The 21,744-nt window shown below is 38.7% G+C and overlaps 2 protein-coding genes and 3 pseudogenes across 12 annotated transcripts in view; 1 reads left to right on the forward strand and 4 right to left on the reverse strand.

The window, feature by feature from the left end:
• Positions 1-21,744, reverse strand: part of LOC144664619 (uncharacterized) — a 140,554-nt gene that overhangs the window by 96,213 nt on the left and 22,597 nt on the right. The gene's annotated exons all lie outside the window — the stretch shown is intronic.
• The window catches only part of LOC144666689 (uncharacterized), an 88,959-nt pseudogene that overhangs the window by 58,913 nt on the left and 8,302 nt on the right, over positions 1-21,744 (reverse strand). The window lies entirely within an intron of this gene.
• Positions 1-21,744, reverse strand: part of LOC144664669 (CUB and sushi domain-containing protein 3-like) — a 39,143-nt gene that overhangs the window by 16,348 nt on the left and 1,051 nt on the right. Inside the window, exons 1-7 of one of the 3 annotated variants that reach the window (XM_078525849.1) lie at positions 20,738-20,836; positions 10,578-10,727; positions 3,884-4,045; positions 3,184-3,480; positions 2,250-2,420; positions 1,464-1,658; positions 1,003-1,182 (exon numbers count right to left, since the gene is read on the reverse strand). In XM_078525849.1, coding sequence (XP_078381975.1) covers positions 1,003-1,182; positions 1,464-1,658; positions 2,250-2,420; positions 3,184-3,480; positions 3,884-3,977 — 937 coding nt within the window. In that variant the 5' untranslated portion in view covers positions 3,978-4,045; positions 10,578-10,727; positions 20,738-20,836. Of the gene's footprint in view, positions 1-1,002; positions 1,183-1,463; positions 1,659-2,249; positions 2,421-3,183; positions 3,481-3,883; positions 4,046-10,577; positions 10,728-10,878; positions 10,975-20,737; positions 20,837-21,744 lie in introns of those variants that run through there. The other 2 variants (XM_078525847.1, XM_078525848.1) reach the window with 2 other exon arrangements.
• On the forward strand, positions 11,041-14,051 carry LOC144664846 (uncharacterized; annotated as a pseudogene).
• LOC144664687 (uncharacterized) lies at positions 14,322-20,546 on the reverse strand (annotated as a pseudogene).

Raw genomic sequence — 21,744 nt, forward strand, 5'->3', positions numbered from 1 at the left:
TGTACAATAAACCAAAACTGGGAGTGGAGGGAGGGTCGAGCTTACGTCTCCATTCCGAGTTATATAAAGACAACTGACACGAAATCGAGAACATGAACTGATATACTGAAATCTCTCACTGATTAATTAACTATCATTAACTAGTTAATGATTTCTCATTTAGGCTAAAATTAGGTTCTTACTCGCGGGTTTTTACTGTATTTAATACTGATGACGATCCACTTCAGAGTTATATTCTGTGTCACTGATTGGTCGTCATACTCGCGCACCAAAACGGAGTCCCAACCAATCAAAGACACTTAAAGCTGATTTCCAGTCCGTACTGCGCAGCTCGGGGTTTTTTTTTTTTTTTTTTTGATTTTTTGAAATTTTTTGGGTTTTTTTTCCCTTTTTTTATTTTGTTAGTTTTTTTTTTTTTTAAAGATTTGGGGTAAAAATAAAAAAAAATTTTTTTTTTTTTTGGCAAAAAAAGGGGTTAAAGGGACAGTGTCACGAGTGTCTTCTAAGTTTTTTGTGTGTAAACTATGCTAGAACTATGAGGGTACACTCACTGATCAACAAAATAACCTTAAAAAACTATAAGAAGAGCATAAATTCATTCTCCAATATGTGAATAAACCATAGTCAATAGTTTTTTTTATGTGATTTTCTTTCAAGAAACATTGTCAAACTTGAAAACGTCGACCCTACCTTTTTCAAGTTTTAGGCCACTTCCGTCCTACCCATGTATAGCCACACCACTGTTTTTAAAACAATTTTCATAACTAGTACAGTACATTTTAGCAAGGCCAGACCACTATTATAGTGAATTTCCAATTAATACCAACACGTTTACTGGATTTTCAAGTAGCACTAATTTACGGTGAAACTGCCCCTTTGACGGATTTCTGCCATTTTTTTTAAGTGGATTTTGAGTAGAAATCACAAAAACCTTTCGGTGTCAGGGATGAAAATAGGCGCGGAAAAAACAATATCAAGTTTGAAAAAGAAGTGTTAACATACGATAGCAAGTAAAGGAACGGCTGGTCCATCCGTCTGAGCCACATGTCAGCAGTCCCATTCCTATGGTGAAATATCCAGGTTTGCACTTAAGAAATACTTTGTCTAAATATTTGTATGAAGGTTTCTTAGATCCTCTGATCTCAGAATTGTCCGGGACTTTTGGAGGGTCACAAGAAGCCACTGTTTGAAAAGAAAGAACATTAAAAGTGTAAGTATGAGAATTCAGTAGTGAGTAAACATTAAAACTTGTCCAGATTCCTTTACACTAACACTGACAACTAACATTTTGTATGCTTTTCCCAGTCAAAAAATTAGTTTGTTTTCCAGTGAGTTTGTAAGAGCACAATGTAACAATGATGACACTAAATTAACAGCCTAGCTAAGGGTATATCTCTTGCTCACTCACAAACCTGAAAACTAAGCGCTCAAAGAACTGCTGCTAAAGCTATTTAGGTACTTACATACGCATTTTGGTTTGGCTTGACTCCATTTTCCCGATTTAGTGCACGAAAGGTATTTAGAGCCCTCCATCTTGTAACCGGGAAAGCAGTTGTATGCTGCTACATCTCGTACTGCCACATAATCTTTATCGTAATTTAACTGGAAAATTTGTTTAATCCCATTGTTGATGTTTCCAGGATCCTTGCAGATGATCTCTTTAATGGAACGATAATACGCGATGTCATTTTACTAAAAAATTATTGTTTTGAATGGATATTAATTAGTCGAACGAAGTTGGAGTGAAGGAACTAATTCCCAGTAGCTTTGTCGCAAGCTAAGTTTCCCATTCAGGCTGTAACTCGTCGGCTTTTAATTTGTCAGCTATTCAAACGGCTCATAAAACAAATCACAAAGAGCAAAATAACAGGCATGCAGCCATCACATAAGGCCAGAGGCAGCTTTAAAAATCCCCTCACACTACGACGCTTAAGCTCTTGAATAAATGTCCTTGTTAGCATGACAGACGAAGTAGAAATAAATAGTCTCTAATGCAATTTTTTTTTCTGTTTTATATAAGCCAAAGGTAAAGCTGAAATGCACTTTAATTCCATTAAGAAAAAGTCTAGTGTAGGTATTGCGATAAGTTAATGAATTTAAATCATGACTGGCCTGCTTGATGTTCGGTCAGCTAAGAAACAGCGCGAAGAACGGCAGGCGAGTGGAAAATGTCAAAAGTTCGTCTTAAAAACGTTTACTTGTATTTTATAAGAGAAGACTTTACTTTACAAAAGAGGGTTGATACTCACTGCATGATGGTTTTGTACCATCCCATCTCTTTACTCCACGACAAGTCCGTATCTTGGATCCAAGCAAAGTGTAAGGTTTATTACACCGATATCTGACAGTAGACCAAAATGTTGTCGAGGAATATTCGTGTCTCCCATTTTTTAGTACTGATGGCTTTCTGCAGTTAACAACTGTAATTTAAAAGAAAAGTAGTAAGTTTCTGTTTTGTTAACCACTTAGCGTTCACACCATCAATTCGGAGGGAAACAAAAACATCATTTTCAAATATTTTAGTTTAAAAAATATATTTTGAATTTATTCACTTCTTTCTTATCAAAGCCTCTTCGAGCCACGACTGAATTTTTTTCACCAAGTTTTACGTTTGGTTTTCATATCTTGAATATATATGAGCGGCAGATGTTCAAACATTTCTTTGATGCAATTAAAAAGCAAAAAAAACGAGCAAACATGCGTGACAATTGCAGACAATCGGCGGTTGACCCCACAATGTCTATTGCATTGATATAAGATCTTTTCATTTTACGTGACTGAGATTGTCGGATTAGCTCAGTCGTGTAGGTTTCAGGATGGAGTGTGAGAGGTCGTGATACCAAAACCCAGAAGTATCTGTTCCTTTTTCCCTTTTTTTCTGTTTTTACCCCGCAGCACTAAAATGGTTTGTTTATTCTATCGCTCCTGTATACATTGGAGAATAAAAGCATTTACACATGATTTACATGTAAGCCGTAAAGTAATAACGCTGTAAATAAATATATCAGAACATATAGACTGATTCAGGTAAGTATACGGAAGAGATAAATCGGTGCATCGCTTTTCGGTCTTGAGAAAGGCCCGAGGCCGTGCTTAAGACCTCGGGCACAGTTTTTTCCTATACGGACCTCCCGGCCGGCAAATAACATATATATATATATCATGCAAAAATAAAATACAAACCTTTCGGAACACAACTGTAACCACAGTCTCCATCACAAACACATTGGCTGTCTCTACTACAACCTGAGTCTGAATTGCATTGCTTTGCGCAGTATAGGTAAGCTTTCTTATTAGTTCTTTCGCATGTACAGTTTGGTTTGACTTTGTCCCAAGCTCCTGTCCTTGTACATGTTAAGATGTTGCTCCCCTGCATTGTGAAGCCTGGCAAGCATCTGTATTCTACCGGTTTTCCAAGTTCAAAGCCATCGTGTTTTCTTTGACCGTAGTGGATGTTACCTGGGTCCATACATATCAGCTCTATAAAGGAAAAGAACGCGAAAATTTTAGGGGATTTTTTTAGCAGCAGAAACGCCCACCTTTCTTAGGTAAGTTAGGTTTGTAGTGCCGTGTGTCGTGTCGGATCGTGTCATATCGTGACGCGATGCTATGTGACGTTGCGTGTAGTGTTTTTATGCTGTGTTCACTATGTTATTGTTGTGGTAGTGGTGTGTTGTTCTGTTTTTTGTTTGTTTGTTTTTTTTTTGCATTGTGGATGATGAACCAGCCAACCAACAAAAAAACGGAGAAATGTACGAAAGAAAAAAATGATCAAATCATTCTGTAGAAACAATAGATGGGAATGTGATGGTTCTTTACCTTTCCGTTCAGAAAACTATTATTAAATTTTAGGGAGTGCTAATGAGCTAGGTACACTACTTACTGCAGATTGGCTTTTGCCCGTCCCATTCTCCATTTCCTCTGCATGTTCTATTTCTAGTGCCTACCAGTGTATATGGAGGAGCGCACCGATACATTACAACAGAGCCAAAAGTGAAGTTTCCATAACGAAATCTTCCGTGCTCGAGGTCTTTGCAACGTAGATCTGGAATAATCGTATTGAAAGGATATTAATTATGTTACCTTTTTTCTTTGCAATACCCCAGGGAACGAATTTTTTTAAAATGTATATATTCTTATAATTGCTGGCTCGCCTTAGCGAGACAGCACACTATTCTGGTAGTCCTGTGTGTGTTGGTATTCTGTATTGTGTGTGCGGTTCGGAGCCAAATTTTGGATGTCAAATTTAGCGCATGCAGTCTACGATTCTGTATATTTTTATTATGTCACACGATAGCGTGTATTACCGTTTGTCACACGATTGCGTGAAGTAGCGTTTATTAAAAGCATACAGTAAATAATTGTAATTTATGGGAGATATGTAAACTTCATCTTAATAGCGTTGAAAACCGAATATGCTGTTGAATGCTTCTTTTTGTTAGAACCATTGTTAACCGAATTTGGGCCGAATTTTAAGCAGCCCGACGAATGTACAACTTTTTTTTGTCTTAGTACATTTTAGTCACAGCAAAAGGTCCATACATTGTAACGTTACAGAAATGCTTCCGATGTTTTTTGGAGATAAGGAACAGCATCTGCTAAGTTCTTCTATTAAGCCTTTTAAATACTTTTTACCTTTTAATACGTATTGAACACTGTTATATTGTTGGGCGTATTTTGGGCGAAATTGAATGCTATTTTCCCGCTTTTGCAAGCTGCTCTGAGTAACAACTTGTGGCATGTGACTGTGTAAATTTTTCTCTATTTCAGTCGTGAGACCATTGTTTGATTTTTTAGGGAGATATGGAAAATTCATGTGCTCTATTTTTATTATGCCATTACGATTGTGTAAAACATTAAATATGCTATTGAATGCGGTTATATTATTGCAACTGAAGCTTGGGCCAACTTTTAAGAAGCACGACAAAATTACTCTTTTAATAGCTTCAGTAACAGCGAAAGGTTTTCATTATGTTACGTTACATGTGTATTAAATGTGGCAATGTTTACTGGAGATGGGGAAAACATCTGCTTCATTTTAAAATTGTACCTTTTTATACTATTCAGCGTTCAATGTGCTCTTGAACATCGTTACATTGTTGGATATATTTTAAAGCGAAATTGTACACGATTTTTTCGCTTTTGCAAGCTGCTCGAGGTCACAGCTTTCTGTGTATGATTGTGTGAATTCTGCTTAATTTTCTCGTATGGGTCAGGACCATAATTTGATTTTTAGGAAGATATGGAAAATTCATATGCTTTTTTCTACGATTGTTTCTTTAATAATAATCGCCAAAAATGAAATCCAGAACTCCAAACAAGTCATTCATTAACATACTGTACCTCTGCTAACTTCAGAAATAATGTAGTGTAATTGTTAATTCCTCGAGCCAGCACTCACTTTCATTATGAAATTCCTAGTTTTAAAATGTATATATTCTTATAAACGAATGCAGTTGACAAGAGAAGACATGGGGCACTGGTTTGACGCTTGCATCCCGCTAGACATCCCGAGTGCCCTGCTCTAGTCACTTTTTTGTAAAAAATTATCACACTTTCTATAAGATCCACAGCTAGCCCTTATGTATGTTGGTACTAAAACACAAACTGCATCAGAGGGAGAAAAAAACAGCAAGTCACCATTAGTACCATACGCTGGTAAAGGGGATCGAGGAAGAGAAATTTTGTTATGGAGCAGAAAGGAGCCCCAGTCCATGGGTATCTCTTGATCAACTGATTATAATTTTCCTGTAATGCAAGGGCTATAAATCATTAAGGCTAAGCAATTTGTTTATGTTAACATTTGATCAAAGTTATAATTTTCCTGTAATGCAAGGGCTAAATCATTAAGGCTAAGCAATTTGTTTATGTTAACATTTGATCAAAGTTATTATTTTCCTGTAATGCAAGGGCTAAATCATTAAGGCTAAGCAATTTGTTTATGTTAACATTTGATCAAAGTTATAATTTTCCTGTAATGCAAGGGCTAAATCATTAAGGCTAAGCAATTTGTTTATGTTAACATTTGATCAAAGTTATAATTTTCCTGTAATGCCAGGGCTAAATCATTAAGGCTAAGCAATTTGTTTATGTTAACATTTGATCAAAGTTATAATTTTCCTGTAATGCAAGGGCTAAATCATTAAGGCTAAGCAATTTGTTTATGTTAACATTTGATCAAAGTTATAATTTTCCATCTTGAGCAGTTCTTGCAACAACAATTTGAGGGCAGCACTGTTGGTAAGTAAAATTTTATTTCACAGACATGGAAAATTTTAAAATTTTGAAAAGAATATAAAATGGTAGAAATATTTGTTTTTGTAACAATTCAGCTACACAGTTCACCCTATACAACCATGTTCTACATGGCTGTATAGGGGTCTACATGGTTGAATAGGGGTCTACATGGTTGTATAGTGGTCTAATGATTGTGTTGGGGTCTACATGGTTGTATAGGGGTCTACATGGCTGTATAGGGGTCTACATGGCTGAATAGGGGTCTACATGGTTGAATAGGGGTCTACATGGTTGTATAGGGGTCTACATGATTGTGTTGGGGTCTACATGGTTGTATGGTCTACATGGTTTTTTAGGGGTCTACATGGTTGTATAGGGGTTCACATGGCTGTATAGGGGTCTACATGGTTAAATAGTGGTCAACACGGCTGTACAGGGGTTTATATGGCTGTATAGGGGTATATATGGCTGTATAGGGATATACATGGTTGTATAGGGGTATACAGGGCTGTATAGGGGTATACATGGTTGTATAGGGGGATACAGGGCTGTATAGGGGTCTACATGGTTGGATAGGGGTTAGCATGACTGTAAAGGGGTCTATAAGGCTATATACGAGACTACATGGTTGGATAGTGGTTAACAGGGTTAAATAGGGGTCTACATGGCTGTATAGGGGCCTACATCGGTAAATAGGGGTTTACATGGCTGCATATAGGGGTGTACATGGTTGTATAGGGGGTTACATGGCTGTATAGGGGTTGTACGTGGTTGTATAGGGGTTAACATGGTTGTATAGGGGTACACATGGTTGTAAAAGGGTAAACATGGTTGTATTGGGAGTCTGCATGGTTGAATAGGGGTGTACATGGCTGTAGAGAGGTATACATGGTTGTATAGGGGTTAACAGGGTTGAATAAGGGTACACATGGCTGTATAGGAGTATACATTGTTGAATAGGGGTCTACATGGCTGTATAGGGGTCTACATGGTTGAATAGGGGTCTACATGGTTGTATAGGGGTCTACATGGTTGTATAGGGGTCTACATGGTTGAATAGGGGTAAAAGGGATATGGGGTCTACATGGCTGTATAGGGGTCAACATGGTTGAAGAGGGGTCTACATGGTTGTATAGGGGTCTACCCTATACACCCTTATACATCATTATAAACCCCTATAAAGCTTTATACACCCCTATAAAACACTATAAACCCCTATACAGCACTATACACCCCTATACAACACTATACACCCATATACAGAAATATACACCCATATACAGCATTATACACCCTAATACAGCACTATAAACCTCTTTACAGCACTATGCGCCCCTATACAGCACTTAATACACCCCTATACAGCACTATTCGCCCCTATACGCCCTTATACAGCATTATACACCCCAATACAGCACTATAAACCCTTATACATGCTTATACAGCACTATACACCCCAATACAGCACTATACACCCCTATACAGCACTATACACCCCAATACAGCACTATACACCCCTATACACGCTTATACAGCACTATACACCCCAATACAGCACTATACACCCCTATACAGCACTATACAACCCTATACAGCATTATACGCCCCTATACAGCACTATACACCCCTACACAGCTCTATACACCCCTATACACCATTATACACCCCTATAATGCACTATACACCCCTATACAGCTCTATACACCCCTATACAGCACTATACATTACTATAAACCAATATACAGCACTATACACCCCTATACAGCACTATACACCCCTACCCCCATACCCCCCCCTTACAGCACTATACACTCCTATACTGCACTATAAACCCCTATATAGCACTATACACCCATATAAAGCACTATACCACAACCGGGAGGATTTATTTTTTTTTTGTGGGGGGGGGGTTGGAATTTTCGATTCCGGGATTTATTGGGGGTAGGAAAATTGAGCAAGTATTTTTTGGGTGGTTTGATTTAATAAAGGATTTTGGGGGGTATTAAAAACAATAGACTGCATAGTTCTGCGAATAAAGTACAAACCCTGAACGTGTTTCTACTGTTTTTTCTTTGTGTTATATATTCAGATCATTCCTCCTTTTTGAAAAAAAAAAAAAATTAATGGGTACGAAATTCGGCATGGGATTGGTTTGGGTGTCGAATTTTGCCCAGGATTTTTTGGGGTTTTGTGAAGCCGTAGGGATTTTTTGGGGTCCTGATTTTTGCCCCTATTCGATCATCCCCGTCATTTGAAATCCCGATCTATACAACGCTTTACTTAACAATTATTCCACGAGTACACGTTGGATATGAGATGGTAGATAGCTAACGAGGCGCATAGTGCTTAGTTGGCTATAACGATCTCATATCCAACAAGCGGAATAATTGTTTTATTAAAAGTGAACAAAAAACTGCAATATTTGAGCTTCCCAGCTGTTTTCGCTGACGAGTATCCCGGGGGGGGGGGGGGGTACTTGACCTAAGTTTAGGTATAGGGGTGCTGCTGGAGGTTTGAAACCCTGACCCTGCTTAGGACAATAAAAACTTAAAATACCTACCCTGTGTAGGACAACACCCGCTATTTTAAGACCCTATTCAGGACAAAGGACAGCATCAACAATCATTTACGCTTGATTGTGATTGCGTCCCGTACACGATGTTTGATGCATTGAAATGCGAAAACACCGATCCCACCAAATAAAATAATGCTTTTTATTGAAGCGAAAGCGAAAACAATGTAAATACATGGACGACAGTCTTGCATCCATACCCTGTCTAGGACAGCTTCAGACCCTGTTTAGGACAGAGGAGCTTGAAATTATATACCCTGTTCAGGACCGGAGGAGTCAAAAACCATACCCTATCCAGCGGCACGTCGCTGTATAGGCCATATAGGGGAGTGCACCCCCCCCCCCCCCGGGCGTGTATCAGCTACCATATTTGTGGTAAATGGTATATTTAACAATTATTCCACAAGCGCGAGTTGGATATGAGATGGTAGATAGCCACCAATGCACGTAGCGCCGAGTTAGCTATAACAATCTCATATCCAACAAGCGCGAGTGGAGTAATTGTTTTATTAAAACAATTATGTACCATTGCCTGTTAACCAATCAAAACGCAAGAATTGCAATATACCATTGCTAGTTTTTAATAAGAACTTATATACCATTGCCTGTTAACCAATCAAAACTCAGGAATTGCAATGTACCATTGCTAGTTTTAATTTTTCATAAATCCATATAATATAGCACTGTACATCCCTATACAGCCAGATACACACAATACATTCTCCAGTGATGTAAAACTGGACCTTTATTTCCTGATGTACAATTTTTATACTGAAATTAAAGACAAACAATATATTTATACAACAATTAACTTGAAATAATGCCAAAAAATGACATCACCGATTTTCGGACCTTTAGCAAACCCTTATTGAAGTTTTAAAACGCTTACCATAAAATTTTGATAATATACTTATGCCACTTTAATATTCTAAAGTAGAACAGTAACAATGTTACCATATCGTTGGATTGTTTAGCCTGATTAGCACTCGTGCTATTTCTGTAAATTATATTGTTTTCCAATTATTTAAGTCAGTTTAAAAAGATTGCTTGGTGGAAACTGCTCTCAGAAGGATAGAAATGCTATTTCAAACACCTCATATTTGTAAATATCTCAGGGGAGAATTCCCCTAGACCCCGGTTGAAGCTTGTGCCAGCGGCGCTCGTCATTCGCCTCCCACCACAATAACTTAGGTCTGTTGTAAAAAAAAAATGTGTTCTCATGATCATGATCAAGGCCTGCTCACGCCAAAGACCAATTTCGCCAGTTCCAAGAAGCAAAGTAGCAAATTGCCAGTTCAAGATAACGATCACTAGCTCAGCAATTCCACGTTTAACGGGGAATCACAGATCGTCATGTCTAGGTAGCGATTAAAGTGGCGATCACGGCGTGAGCTCAAAAGACTAATACAGTAATAAGTTTAAGTGTATAATAGGCCACAATTTTACTGTTCGAAAGTTAATGTGCGCATACCTAATAACTAAATAACTCAAAACGCGTTCGTAAATAAGTTCTCGTTAGTATCATGCTTCTGTACATGTCACGCCTTGTCTTTCTTTTATGCCTTTTTCTGAGATTTACCGTTTCGGTTTGTTTTTCGTTTGCGTTTGTTTCTGCTGGGGATCATCGGAATACATGGGAGAATAAATCAGTTTTAAAAAACAAATATCGTTCGCAGAGTGCTGCCCACTAGTTTATTTTTCAAAAAATTTCAAAAATTAGCTGAAGCTTAAATTTTGAAATGCACGCACATGTATAAAGACTACATACCTCTTTTGACGCAGCTGTAGCCACAGTCGCCATCGCACACACAATCTCTAGTGCTGCCTTTACAATCATCTTGAGAGGGATCACAGGGTTTCGAGCAAGCGTTAGGCTGGCGATTTGTGCGAGTGCAGTTCTGGCATCGAACACGTGCACCTATAAACACGAATTGTCAATTTATATTATTACGCTAATGATATAGCTGTACGCGTAATCCATTTCATAGTATATTAACAATTGCAGCTATTTCAAAACGTGACATGAAATTCAAATTAAAGTTAACTAAATGAAATCATAACCCATTTACCATGAACAGCGAATAAGGCAAGGAAAAACACCGCGTAATTCATCGTTTTCAAAACGCAACTCGCCACGACTGTGTCAAACCACTGCCTGATTTCAAACCGAGAGAACCTGGGATCGAAAATGTATTCATCCGGACGCGCGAGAATCAAAATGGCGGCTTTGTAAGGTCTGTTCTTTGCAGGGCGTATGGTTCTTTGGCTTCTTTCACTGTCTGTTTTTGGGGATCGATGGTTTGGCACTGGAATTGCGCCAGCACTTTGTGCCCAAAACAGTTGGCGGACCAAGGGTGTTTGGTAATACAATTTGCCAGTGGATCCCGAACTCAGGAGAAAATATCAAGCTGTATTAAAGAACGAAAATGTCAACTGGTCAAAACAAGTCATCTGTTCAGCTCATTGGAGTAAAGGTGAGAGGCTATCTCTTGACGATATTCCTGATGTTATTTGTTCCAAACAACAGCAAGAGAAATTGGAATCGTTGATGGAGAAAACACCCAGTAAGAGTCTAAAGAAGAAGGTTGCATGCGCCCGCAGAGTTCTTGTGGAAGCAAATCACGATAAAAGAGGTGAGCCCAAATCAACGCGGAAAAGAAAAGCTCCTAAGGAAAGGTTGTTTGAATGTAAGGACAAGACGCCTGTCAAAAAGAGAAAGAAAACAAGAAGTGCGCTGGAAAAGGAAAACCTTTCGCTCCAAGCCCAAATTAAAACACTGATTTCTGAAAATAAAGCTTTATCTGAAAGGGTTTTAGAAATGGATCGGCTCCAACAAGAAATGACAGCCTTACAAGACAAAATTAAGTTTGAGATAGATTTTTTCGAACAGAAAATAAAAGAAATGAAATTCGAACTTAATAAGAGAAGATTTACCTATGACTGCTTGAAGAACAGGGATAAGGAATTATTTGACATGTGTTTACTCAGGACCTGAACAATCGATGGCAATCGATAACAATCGATGACAATCAATATCAATTATTATACATTGGTGTCACCAGCTTGATTTTGATTGGCTATAAGCACGCAGCTAATTCTTGCTTGCTGTTTCTCTTACGTCATACCTACAGACATTAGATTTTACATATGTAGAAGTGACGTCATACCTACAGACAATAGTTTTATGCATGCAGAAGGGACGAAAGGTTGTAAGCTTATAAAAGTATATAAACAATAAAGTTTGTGCGCGCTCTTGTCTTTACAAGTGCAGCTCAGGAATGTGCATAATAAAACAATTATTGGATTCGGTTTTCGCATGATAGCGATAATTATCAAGGCCTCAGTTTCTGTTATCCGCCTCAGCCTTCGGCTTCGGCAGATAACAGAAACTTTGGCCTTGATAATTATCGCTATCATGCTCAACCTCATCCAATAATTGTTAATTAATCGATTGATATTGATAATCGATGAACAATCGATCACTAAAGTTTTTGTGATTATCGATTGTCATCGATTCTCAATTTCATCGATGATCGATGACAATCGATCAATTAACTAACATCGATTTTCATCGATTATCAATCATCGATTACCAATTCAATCGATCATTTTACTGCCATCGTTTTGTTAAATAAGTTCACTTTAAAACACACGGTCTCTCTTGTATGTTATATTTTATTAGCAACAACAATGATAACCTTTCTGGTTTGCTTTCGAACCAACTCCTGGCAAAGTAAATAGAAATCGCAACTTACAGAATTCCTCGCTGTCTAAGTACAATGTAATTTTTCTAAAATTCTGTCTTGTAGTCCACTAAACGGCCGCCTTCAATGTCATAAACATCTTCTCGCTCGTCCGAAATATTTCAAATCAAACAGTAGCAGAGAGAACTCAAAGATACGTCTTCCGTACGTCGGAACGAAAACGAGACAACAGCGGGAGTCTGGGGATGAGTTTCGCCTGTCACGTCCACCATTTTGACTCGGTCACGAAGAACGAAGTGTCTTTGGAGTTCTAGTGGTCTCTAGTGCTAGCAAACAGTAGGAAACTCAAATGAAAAACAGAAACATTAAAGCTTATGATGTAAACTTCATCTCAATGGAAAGGAGCTTTATTATTTTTTTACAAAACAACGTATGTAAGTATTTACTTCATGCTTCGGATTGATTTTGTGTTTAATGCCAATCGATGGCAATCGATGAAGTTCGCGACCACCAAAGTGTGATAATCGATTGATCATCGATTGGCCGATGCCAATCGATGCCAATCAACAGTAATTAATCGATTGTCATTGATTGATCGATTGATTTTCCGATCATCGATTTTCATCGATTGTTCAGGTCCTGGTTTACTCACTGAAAATGAATTTGACTGTCTTTTTGCATGTGTGATTCCTTTCTTACATCTGATTGTGTATCCGGACTGTGTTCAAAGTTTAGAAAAATTAGATTCACATAATAAACTGCTTGACAGCAGAACAGAACTCCTTGTCACACTGGCTGTGGCAAGACATGCAGTGGATCTTGTCATTATGGCCAAGTTAGTAGGTGGAAGTTCCTCAACTATTCGAAGAGTGTTTGTTGCTTGGATGGTTTTCCTTCGCTGTATTCTAGACGAAGTTAATCTGAAGCCATTGCCTGGCTTTATTGAAGCTTCCCTCCCTAGAGTCCTAGAGTTTTTGTTGATGCAGGGTATGCTGGCTGTGGAATTCTTGGGGACAACACAGAGACCTGGATTGCTCAATCAGATAATTTTGAGTTGAATAACCTCACCTTCAGCCATTACAAAAATCACACAACTGGTAAAGTATCTGTGTGGATTTTTCCTCATAGTGCTTTATGTAAATGCTCTGATGCTTTTCCTGGGTCAATCTCAGATGAACAACTCACTGAACAAATTGGAGTTATAGACTACTGCCCTAAGGGAAAGGTGGTTATGACTGATAAGGGCTTTGCAATTAGTGATTTGTGTCATGAAATGGGAGTACATCACAGCAGGCCACCATTGAAGAACAACTATCAGTATGATGAAAATGATATAAATCTAAATTTTGATATTGCAACCCTTCGCATTTATAATGAAAATGCAATTGGCAGAATTCGTGACTGGTCAATCTTGAACAAATGCTGGCCTTTAGGGAGAGTTGACCTTCTTGGAATTTGTTGGATTGCCCTGGCACATTGTTAACTTGACTAAGAAACCTGTTGGTCCCAAGGAAACACAAGACAGCAAAGTGCAGTAAAATAACATTTAAATACAACTCGATATCCTGCTAACAGGCATTGTTTACAAGATAAGCTATCTTCGTAAACAGAAAACACTTAACAGTTTTTAATATTTGATTACTTAAAATTAATAACATTTTGTCCAAGTATTATATCTGTAGCATAAATTATGCAAATGAACTGCTGATGGTCAGAGAAAAAAATATGCTCATGTTTGTAACCCAACAATAATCTCTGTTTGCTTGCTTATGTCCTCCATAGCTGTTTTTAAGACAAAATTTACATTATTAATCTGAAGAGTACTAGTTGATGTTGATTTTCATTACTTTTTTGGATTTTTCTTTTACCCATGATCTCAATGGTTTTGTGCTTTGAAAGGTTGGCACCCTGCCAACATTCAGTTCACCCAGCTTTTTAAGGAGTTTGTCCTCTTCATGAGGCCATTCAGAGATAATACTCAGTCCAGTGATCATGTGATCAATGATGGTTTTTGTAACAGTGAGAAGAAAGTTGTTTTTCTGTATTAAAAATAGATTGAAGCTTTTTGTTTCAGGATGATAGGATTGCAAAAACACAATAGTTGCTCCAGTGATTGCCATCTGGTAGTTTGTCTGGAGAAGATGGTTAGCTGTTACAGCGATAAGTGGTCCATCACTCCCTGCCACCCTTGTTTTAACTTCCAATAAAAAACCCAGGCCAACACCATCTGGGCTTCCCCCATACTTAATATCACTTGGGTGGGTAAAAAACCACATGAAGTGACTGGCAGTTTTGTTGCTGTTACAAAAGCTTCAAACTGTCTACCTCTGGTAAAACTAGCAAATTTCTTTGGCTTTACTTTATTAGGATCAATTTTGTTTTTGACACATAATAAATAATGCAAGTGCTCTTTCTCTCCAGCAAGTCCAATCAGATTACCTATTATACTGCAGGTTACTTTTCCAATACGGAGATCAAACCATTCTTGGGTATTTTGTTTGACTTCATGGTAATTAAAGCCAAATGCATAAACTGGTTTCAAGGGAGGAACTGATATGGACAGAACTTTGATATTTTTGTCCCCCTCACTTACAAGATTACCCTTTGCAGCCTCAACAATACCTTCTAATTGCTTAACATATTTACTGTTTCATGTTTATACATAGTTTGATTCTTTGCCACTGAAGCACCAAGGGGCATGTTGATCCTCAGCTGGGGCTAACATTCCTGTGACAAGCTGATCATCTACAGTGTTTGGATCTTCCGCAATGTTATCAGTCAATAGCAAAGGTGCATACCAAACATCACAATCATTCGCAGAAAATCTTGGATTTAGCAATTGCTTATCATGAAAGCAGTCCTTTGCATAGTTGTGATCTTAAAGGGCTTGTTTTAATCTGTAATTATAATTATAATGCAGCTGCTCAAAAAGCCCAGATTTCACATCATATTTCTTTAGCTGGTCATAGATATGGCTCTCAATGTTAACCTTAGTTTCTTGAATCCCATTTCTGATTCTAGATACCATTCCATTGATATCGCGTTTAATAATAACTTTATTTATCCTGGTAGACCGGTCAGTCAATCAAGGAGATTGACTGGTATCAATCGGTGACCAGTATAAAAGCATAAAATTTACAAAGCATAAAATTTAAAAGCATAAAAAATTACTAGCGTAAAATTTACAATTAAAAACCTAAAAACTATGTATATGTATACAAAAATTTAAATTTAAATTGTACACGTGTGATTTGCACTGTACATGTTCATGAGATAAGTGAATGTTTTGCCTTTAAATTCTGTAAGTGTTGCGAGCTCACGAATCTCTTGGCAGTTTGTTCCGGGCACTCGCAGCTGAAAACCTAAACGAGGTCTGTCCACATTTGGTCTTAACTTGTGGTAGATCTAATAGTGTTGGATCTCTAAAAGATCGACAATGTCTCTGCGATCGTTTCATTAAATAACCTCTCAACTGCTTAGGGCAGTTAATGTTGTTAATTATCTTGTAAACATATTGTAGCTTGATGAAAAGACGTCTACTGTGAAGTGATAATAGCTGTAATTTGGTGCGCATCTCCTGAGTACATGTCTTACGGTCAGCATGCAATATTATTCGCATTGCTTGGTTTTGCAGGCGCTCTAAACGTTGTGCGTTCTCTTTGCTGCATTCGCCCCATACAACACAACCATAATCTAATTAAGGTAGCACAGTCTCAGGGGCGGATCCAGGATTTTTCAAACGGGGGTGGCTGTTTTTTTGTTTACTATACCAGTTTGTTTTTTATGAGTGGGCTTTCGGGCTTTCAGGCAGTTTTTTGAAGTGGGAGTGCAGATGATTTTGTGTCCGAGGCTCATATTTAATGGAGGCGAAGGCTCCATCCCCCTAAGGGGGTCTGGGGGCATGCCCCCCTCAGAAAATTTTGAAAAGTTGAAGCCTCTTAGACGCGATTTCCGCCATTCTGAGCAGCTTTATACAGCTGTCAATTAAGTTATTAAACCACTGTTTTTCCTTGATAATTTGGCAAATATTCTTTCTTTAACTTACCGTGAGTTATATTTTGGAGAAAAAGTCTAGTTCTTATGACATGAACAGTGATTGAAATTTAAAGTTGACAAGCCGCGAACTTACAGGAAAGAACAGATATGCGTTTTTTTGCTAACCCACGTGCGTGAAAATTTTAAGCCCTTGGCAAAGTGGCCTGGGGGCAACTTTGGCGACTTCGTTTGCTTGTGAAATCGCTTCGATGCGTATAAACGGTACGAAAACTCGCTTAAAAAGGATGTAAATGGAGATGAAATCATTCCAGCAAGGCTAAAACAACTCTTGAAAGTCAAAAGGAATCTAACTTTTTAAAATTAAACACACATGTTTTGCTACATTAAGCCAGAAGTTTGTAAAACAGGCTGTCGAAAATCTCCTATTTTGGAAAAATAGCCTTTCTTAACTTTGAACGGCCGCCTGACTATGAAAGGTGGATGGAAATTGTCCTTATTTTCTATTTAATATGTTTATTTTCATTTTTCTGGTGGATCAAGGGGGATGGCAAGCCACCCAATCCACCCCCCCCCCCTGGATCCGCCCCTGAGTCTGCTTGTAGATCCTGAGCAAAATATCGCGGCTGAGAAAAGATGAAATTCTGATAAGCAGTTTTAGTTTAGGGTTAACTCTAGATTGTATATAGGCTACATGTTTGTTCCAAGTCAGACACTGATCGAGGTATATTCCTAAGTACTTGAAGTAGTCTGACTGTTTCATTTGTTTTCCATTGAGGATAATCTGTAACACTCGGGTGTTTTTAACAGCGTGCTCTGATCCAATCAACATAGCCTCGCATTTCTTATGATTACTGATTAAACCATTCTGATTCCACCATGTTGCAGTACTTTTTAGATCTCTGTTGACACGTTTTTCAGCTGCACTATCATCTTTTGCGCTGGCGTGGATTTCCGTGTCGTCGGCGTATAGTACTACTTCGCTGTCTGTGCAAGTGTCGGTGATACCGTTGATATGGATGTTGAATAGAGTAGGTCCGAGAACCGAACCTTGCGGGAATCCGTGCGTGATTAAACGGCGTTCAGACTCGACACTTCCGTATGACACGAATTGGTTTCTTTCCTGTAAGTAGCTGTTGAACCATTCAAGTTCGTTTCCAGTCACTCCGCGTTTTGACAGTTTACTGATCAAGATGTTGTGATCAATTACGTCAAAAGCTTTTCTTAGGTCCAAGAAAGTACAAACAACTTTTTCACCCCTGTCAATGGCAAATTTCCATGAATCAACGGCTATGATAAGCGCAACAGTGGTAGACGAAAACCTGGCATATGCAAATTGATGGTCACTGATGAGGCCATTGTCTGCTGCAAAACCTTGAAGATCAGTGTTGGCAAACGATTCAAGCACTTTTGAGATACATGGAAGAATGGAAATTGGTCTATAATTATCACGTTCGGTCTGTGGCCCTCCTTTAAACAAGGGAGTTACTCTTGCCGTTTACCAGATGGACGGAAAGCGGCCGCATCTGAAAGATGTGTTGAATAACTTAGCTACAACATTGCTGGTGTATGGTGCAGCAATCCTATTGACTTTAGCTGGAATGGTGTCTGCACCTGTGGCCTTAGATATGTCCATGGTTCGTAGAGCCTGAAAAACAAAGTTTTCACTCACGGCGCGAAAATTGAAGCTGTGACTGGGAAACGCTAAAGGACCCGTCTGTTGTAGCTCGTCTGGGTAGCCGTGGGATTGCTGACTGGCTAACAGCGAGGAAGTAATTGTTGTAAAATACTCGTTTAGAGAATTAGCAATGTCACGCTTGTCAATTAGCTCTTTACAATCGACTACTAACTTGTCGATCTCAGTGCGGTTTTTCTTGGAGGGCAAAACTTGACGTAATGTGTCCCCAAAAGCCTTGGGTTTGCTGCGGTTTTCCTCGAGCTTATTTTTGAAATAATTCTTTCGGGCTTTTCTGTTTATAGCGGTGACTCTGTTTCGAAGGGATTTATATTCATTCCAATCCGAAGACAGTCGTGACTTTCTTGCTCTCTTGTGTACTTGATCGCGCGTTCTCATGAGTTTAAGAACACTACTGTCAAGCCACGGGTGCGTCTGTCTACGAATACGCTTCTTCTTTGGAGGAAAATGTTGGTCTATCAAAGATTTCATCAGCGATTCCCAGGCTGAACACATATCGTCAACGTCGTTGAAAGAGTCAATCAGGCACCATGGAGCTTGCTTCAGATCAGCTATAAAATCATTTACATTTTTGTCTTTCCAAGGGCGCGCTGTTATAATCCGATGTTTATCCGGGCGAGTCGCTGAGCCATGCATGACACCGTAGATGGGATAATGGTCGCTGAAAGCGATATTGGCAGCGGTCACATCTAGACTGCTAACTATAGTAAGGACGGCGTTAACTATAGTTAGCTATTTCGGCAATGTGACCGCTTCTCTGTTCGCCCTAACTATAGTTAGAAAATTTACACCTCGCTGATCCAAAACAATACACACTAACTATAGTTATACCCAAGCAAGGTTATTGGGTTAGTCTTAAGTTTACAAACGAATTCCAAAAGCCAATCAGAATGCGACAATTCTTTTCGCACGTGCGAGATGAACATAAATATGCAAAACAAAGCGTCAAGGGAAGAAAAACAAGAAAAACAACATGCCAAGAAATTACATGTCATCAATGTTAGCAAAAATAAAGCTTGAATTCTTCGGTTTCTAGCATCCTTACTTCATTGTATTTTCTTCAACGCCGAAATGCCGTGCAAAAATAGAAAAAATAGAGGAACAACTGGACACAAATAAACAACAAGGGGCTCTCATAAACTAATTTAAATACCAAATTATTCACAACCTAATCAGAACTAACTATAGTTAACTGCATTGGTGTGACCGCAAAGACGACAGAAAGCACTAACTATAGCTAGGTATGACGTCACGTAACTTGAGACTAACTATAGTTAAACTTTAGTTACGTCGTAGATGTGACCGCAGCTATTGATTGCACCTGCTTTTTTAAACAATACAGGTGTTGAGGTGATTAACACGCACATCAATAAGAGTGCTTGTTGCCGAAGTCACACGCTTTGGTTCTTTTATCAGTTGCTCAAGCTCATTGACCATGGTAAATTCCAGCAGTCTCTCTGTCTGCCTTGAGGTCTTAAAAATGTCACAGTTGAGATCACCGATGACAATGACTTCCAAATTGTTTTTAGTCGCGTCCCTCATAACATCATCCAAATAGTCAAAAACCTCAAGGGATTCGTCTGGGTCCCTGTATACGCATCCGATTAAATATTTCACTTTATCCAGTTGCATTTCTATCCAAATGGCTTCAAAATCATCCTCTAAGTCCCTTCGTACATTGTGTTTCACTTTTCCCAGCACAAAGTGCCACTCCACCGTTTTTTCGGTCATGACGGTACACAGAATAACCCGACATTTCGATTTCTGAGTCCGATATGGGGTCGTCTAACCATGTCTCTGAGATTCCGATAAATAGTTTCGACCAATCATTTTTCTCCAATGACTCATCGGACAAGCCTTGGGCATTTGAAACATTCAACTTTCTTTTTGGGCGTGAACTGTCCAGTGTCTTCCTGGATGATCGCACATTTCGGAGTTGGGACAGAGGTACATGACACAGCTCAGTTTGCTTTGTTACACCCTTTCTGTGCCACTTTTGAATTTTCTGAGTGCAAGTAAGAGCAAGAAATTTAACTCCATGGCTGGTGTAATGTTGCAGATATATCAGTAAGCAAACAACATGAAAGCATAACCCTGAAAGTCCCACTGCACATTCACTGTGGCCCTTAATAGGTGTACCATCCTGGAACCGAACAACTGCAGGTCTTGTTACTCCATTGTTTGTAGGTGTAAAACTTTTAAATATATGTGCTTTTACGAAAATAGAACTTCCTTCTTTGCAGACTTTAACGGTTTTAACTTTCCTGCTGTTTAACATGCGAAGAGCTTTTCGGTACGGACCCAGGCTACCTTGGCGCTTGAGATCTTGATAATTTTTGATCATGGCACCTGTAAACTAAAACAAAAATTCTACCTATTATACATTGAACAGCTATACTTAAAATAAACTTCATTGAGTCACAGCTCGCAAATTACCAGTCTTAATAGAACTTACAACAGTTTATTTTTAATGAGAAACAGGTAAGACTCATTTGTTCATTTGTTTGTGAAAAAACAAAAACAAAAATGAGTTACCTTTGGATAATGACTTGAATCTGCCGTCCAGGTTGCTTCTGGTGGCGGAAAGTTCCGAACTAAGAGCCGTGATTTAAAATTGAAGGATTTCTTTCTCCTTAATATAATTTTGTCCAAAATCAGCGGGTGTTTTTTTAAGTTAACGATTCTTTTGACTAAGAGTTCCTTCGATCCAGACGCACTTTGCCCAAGTTTAAGTAAGCACTTCTGAAGGCATTCTACGCTCCACTTCGATGGATCCTCGAACCTTCGCTTATAACTTTTTCAAGGGAAATTTCGGGCTGGCTTTCCTTTTTGGCCGACTTTTTCGCCATGATGTCGAGAAAAGGCAAGTCATAAGGTCACAAAAGAAAAGCCAAAAGACCACTTCCGTCCGGATAAAATTAAATTAGTGCCAGTCTCTCTCGGTTTGCAATTGGGCAATGGATAGTAAAAGGACTGGATAGGAAACTAGTGATCACGTGGCGTGTTTCCGGTTCGCTGATTGGCTGACACTTGGTTAATTCAAGATGGCTCCAACATAGTGGAAATTTGTGACGTGAAGAGATGGCGAAGTATAGCGTAAGTATAGCAAAATTATAAGGATTCGTGTCCAACTTTTGTTCATTTTGCTCGTTTTAGCGCTTTTTTTATTTGCAAGTTATAATTATTTCTTTATCTTTTGTTTTACGGCGATTTCAACCCGGCCAAGCCACACGTGAATCTTCAAGGTAAGCAGTTGATGTTGTTGTTTACTTTTATTTTGCATTGTTTCTGAGAAAATTGCGTCACAGAATAAGGTCTTTTAGGTTCAAATCAAAGGGCGCTTCGAGCGAGCTCATTCTGGTATTGTCTGGTTTGCATTTGTCCGGGGTATTGGGGCTATTGAAAATAAACTGGTCTAGGCCCCTGTAGTAAAGTCAAAGTGACGCTCAGATAGGTGTGTGAAAGGAAATGAAATCTTTGTTGCGTTCGACGAAGGAGAACGCTGTCCTAAATCCGTTTGTAGTCGAGTTTTTGGGCTATCT

The sequence above is a fragment of the Oculina patagonica genome, chromosome 9, assembly GCF_052425735.1.
Source record: "Oculina patagonica isolate OP01 chromosome 9, crgOcupat, whole genome shotgun sequence".
NCBI classification, from domain to species: Eukaryota; Metazoa; Cnidaria; class Anthozoa; order Scleractinia; family Oculinidae; genus Oculina; species Oculina patagonica.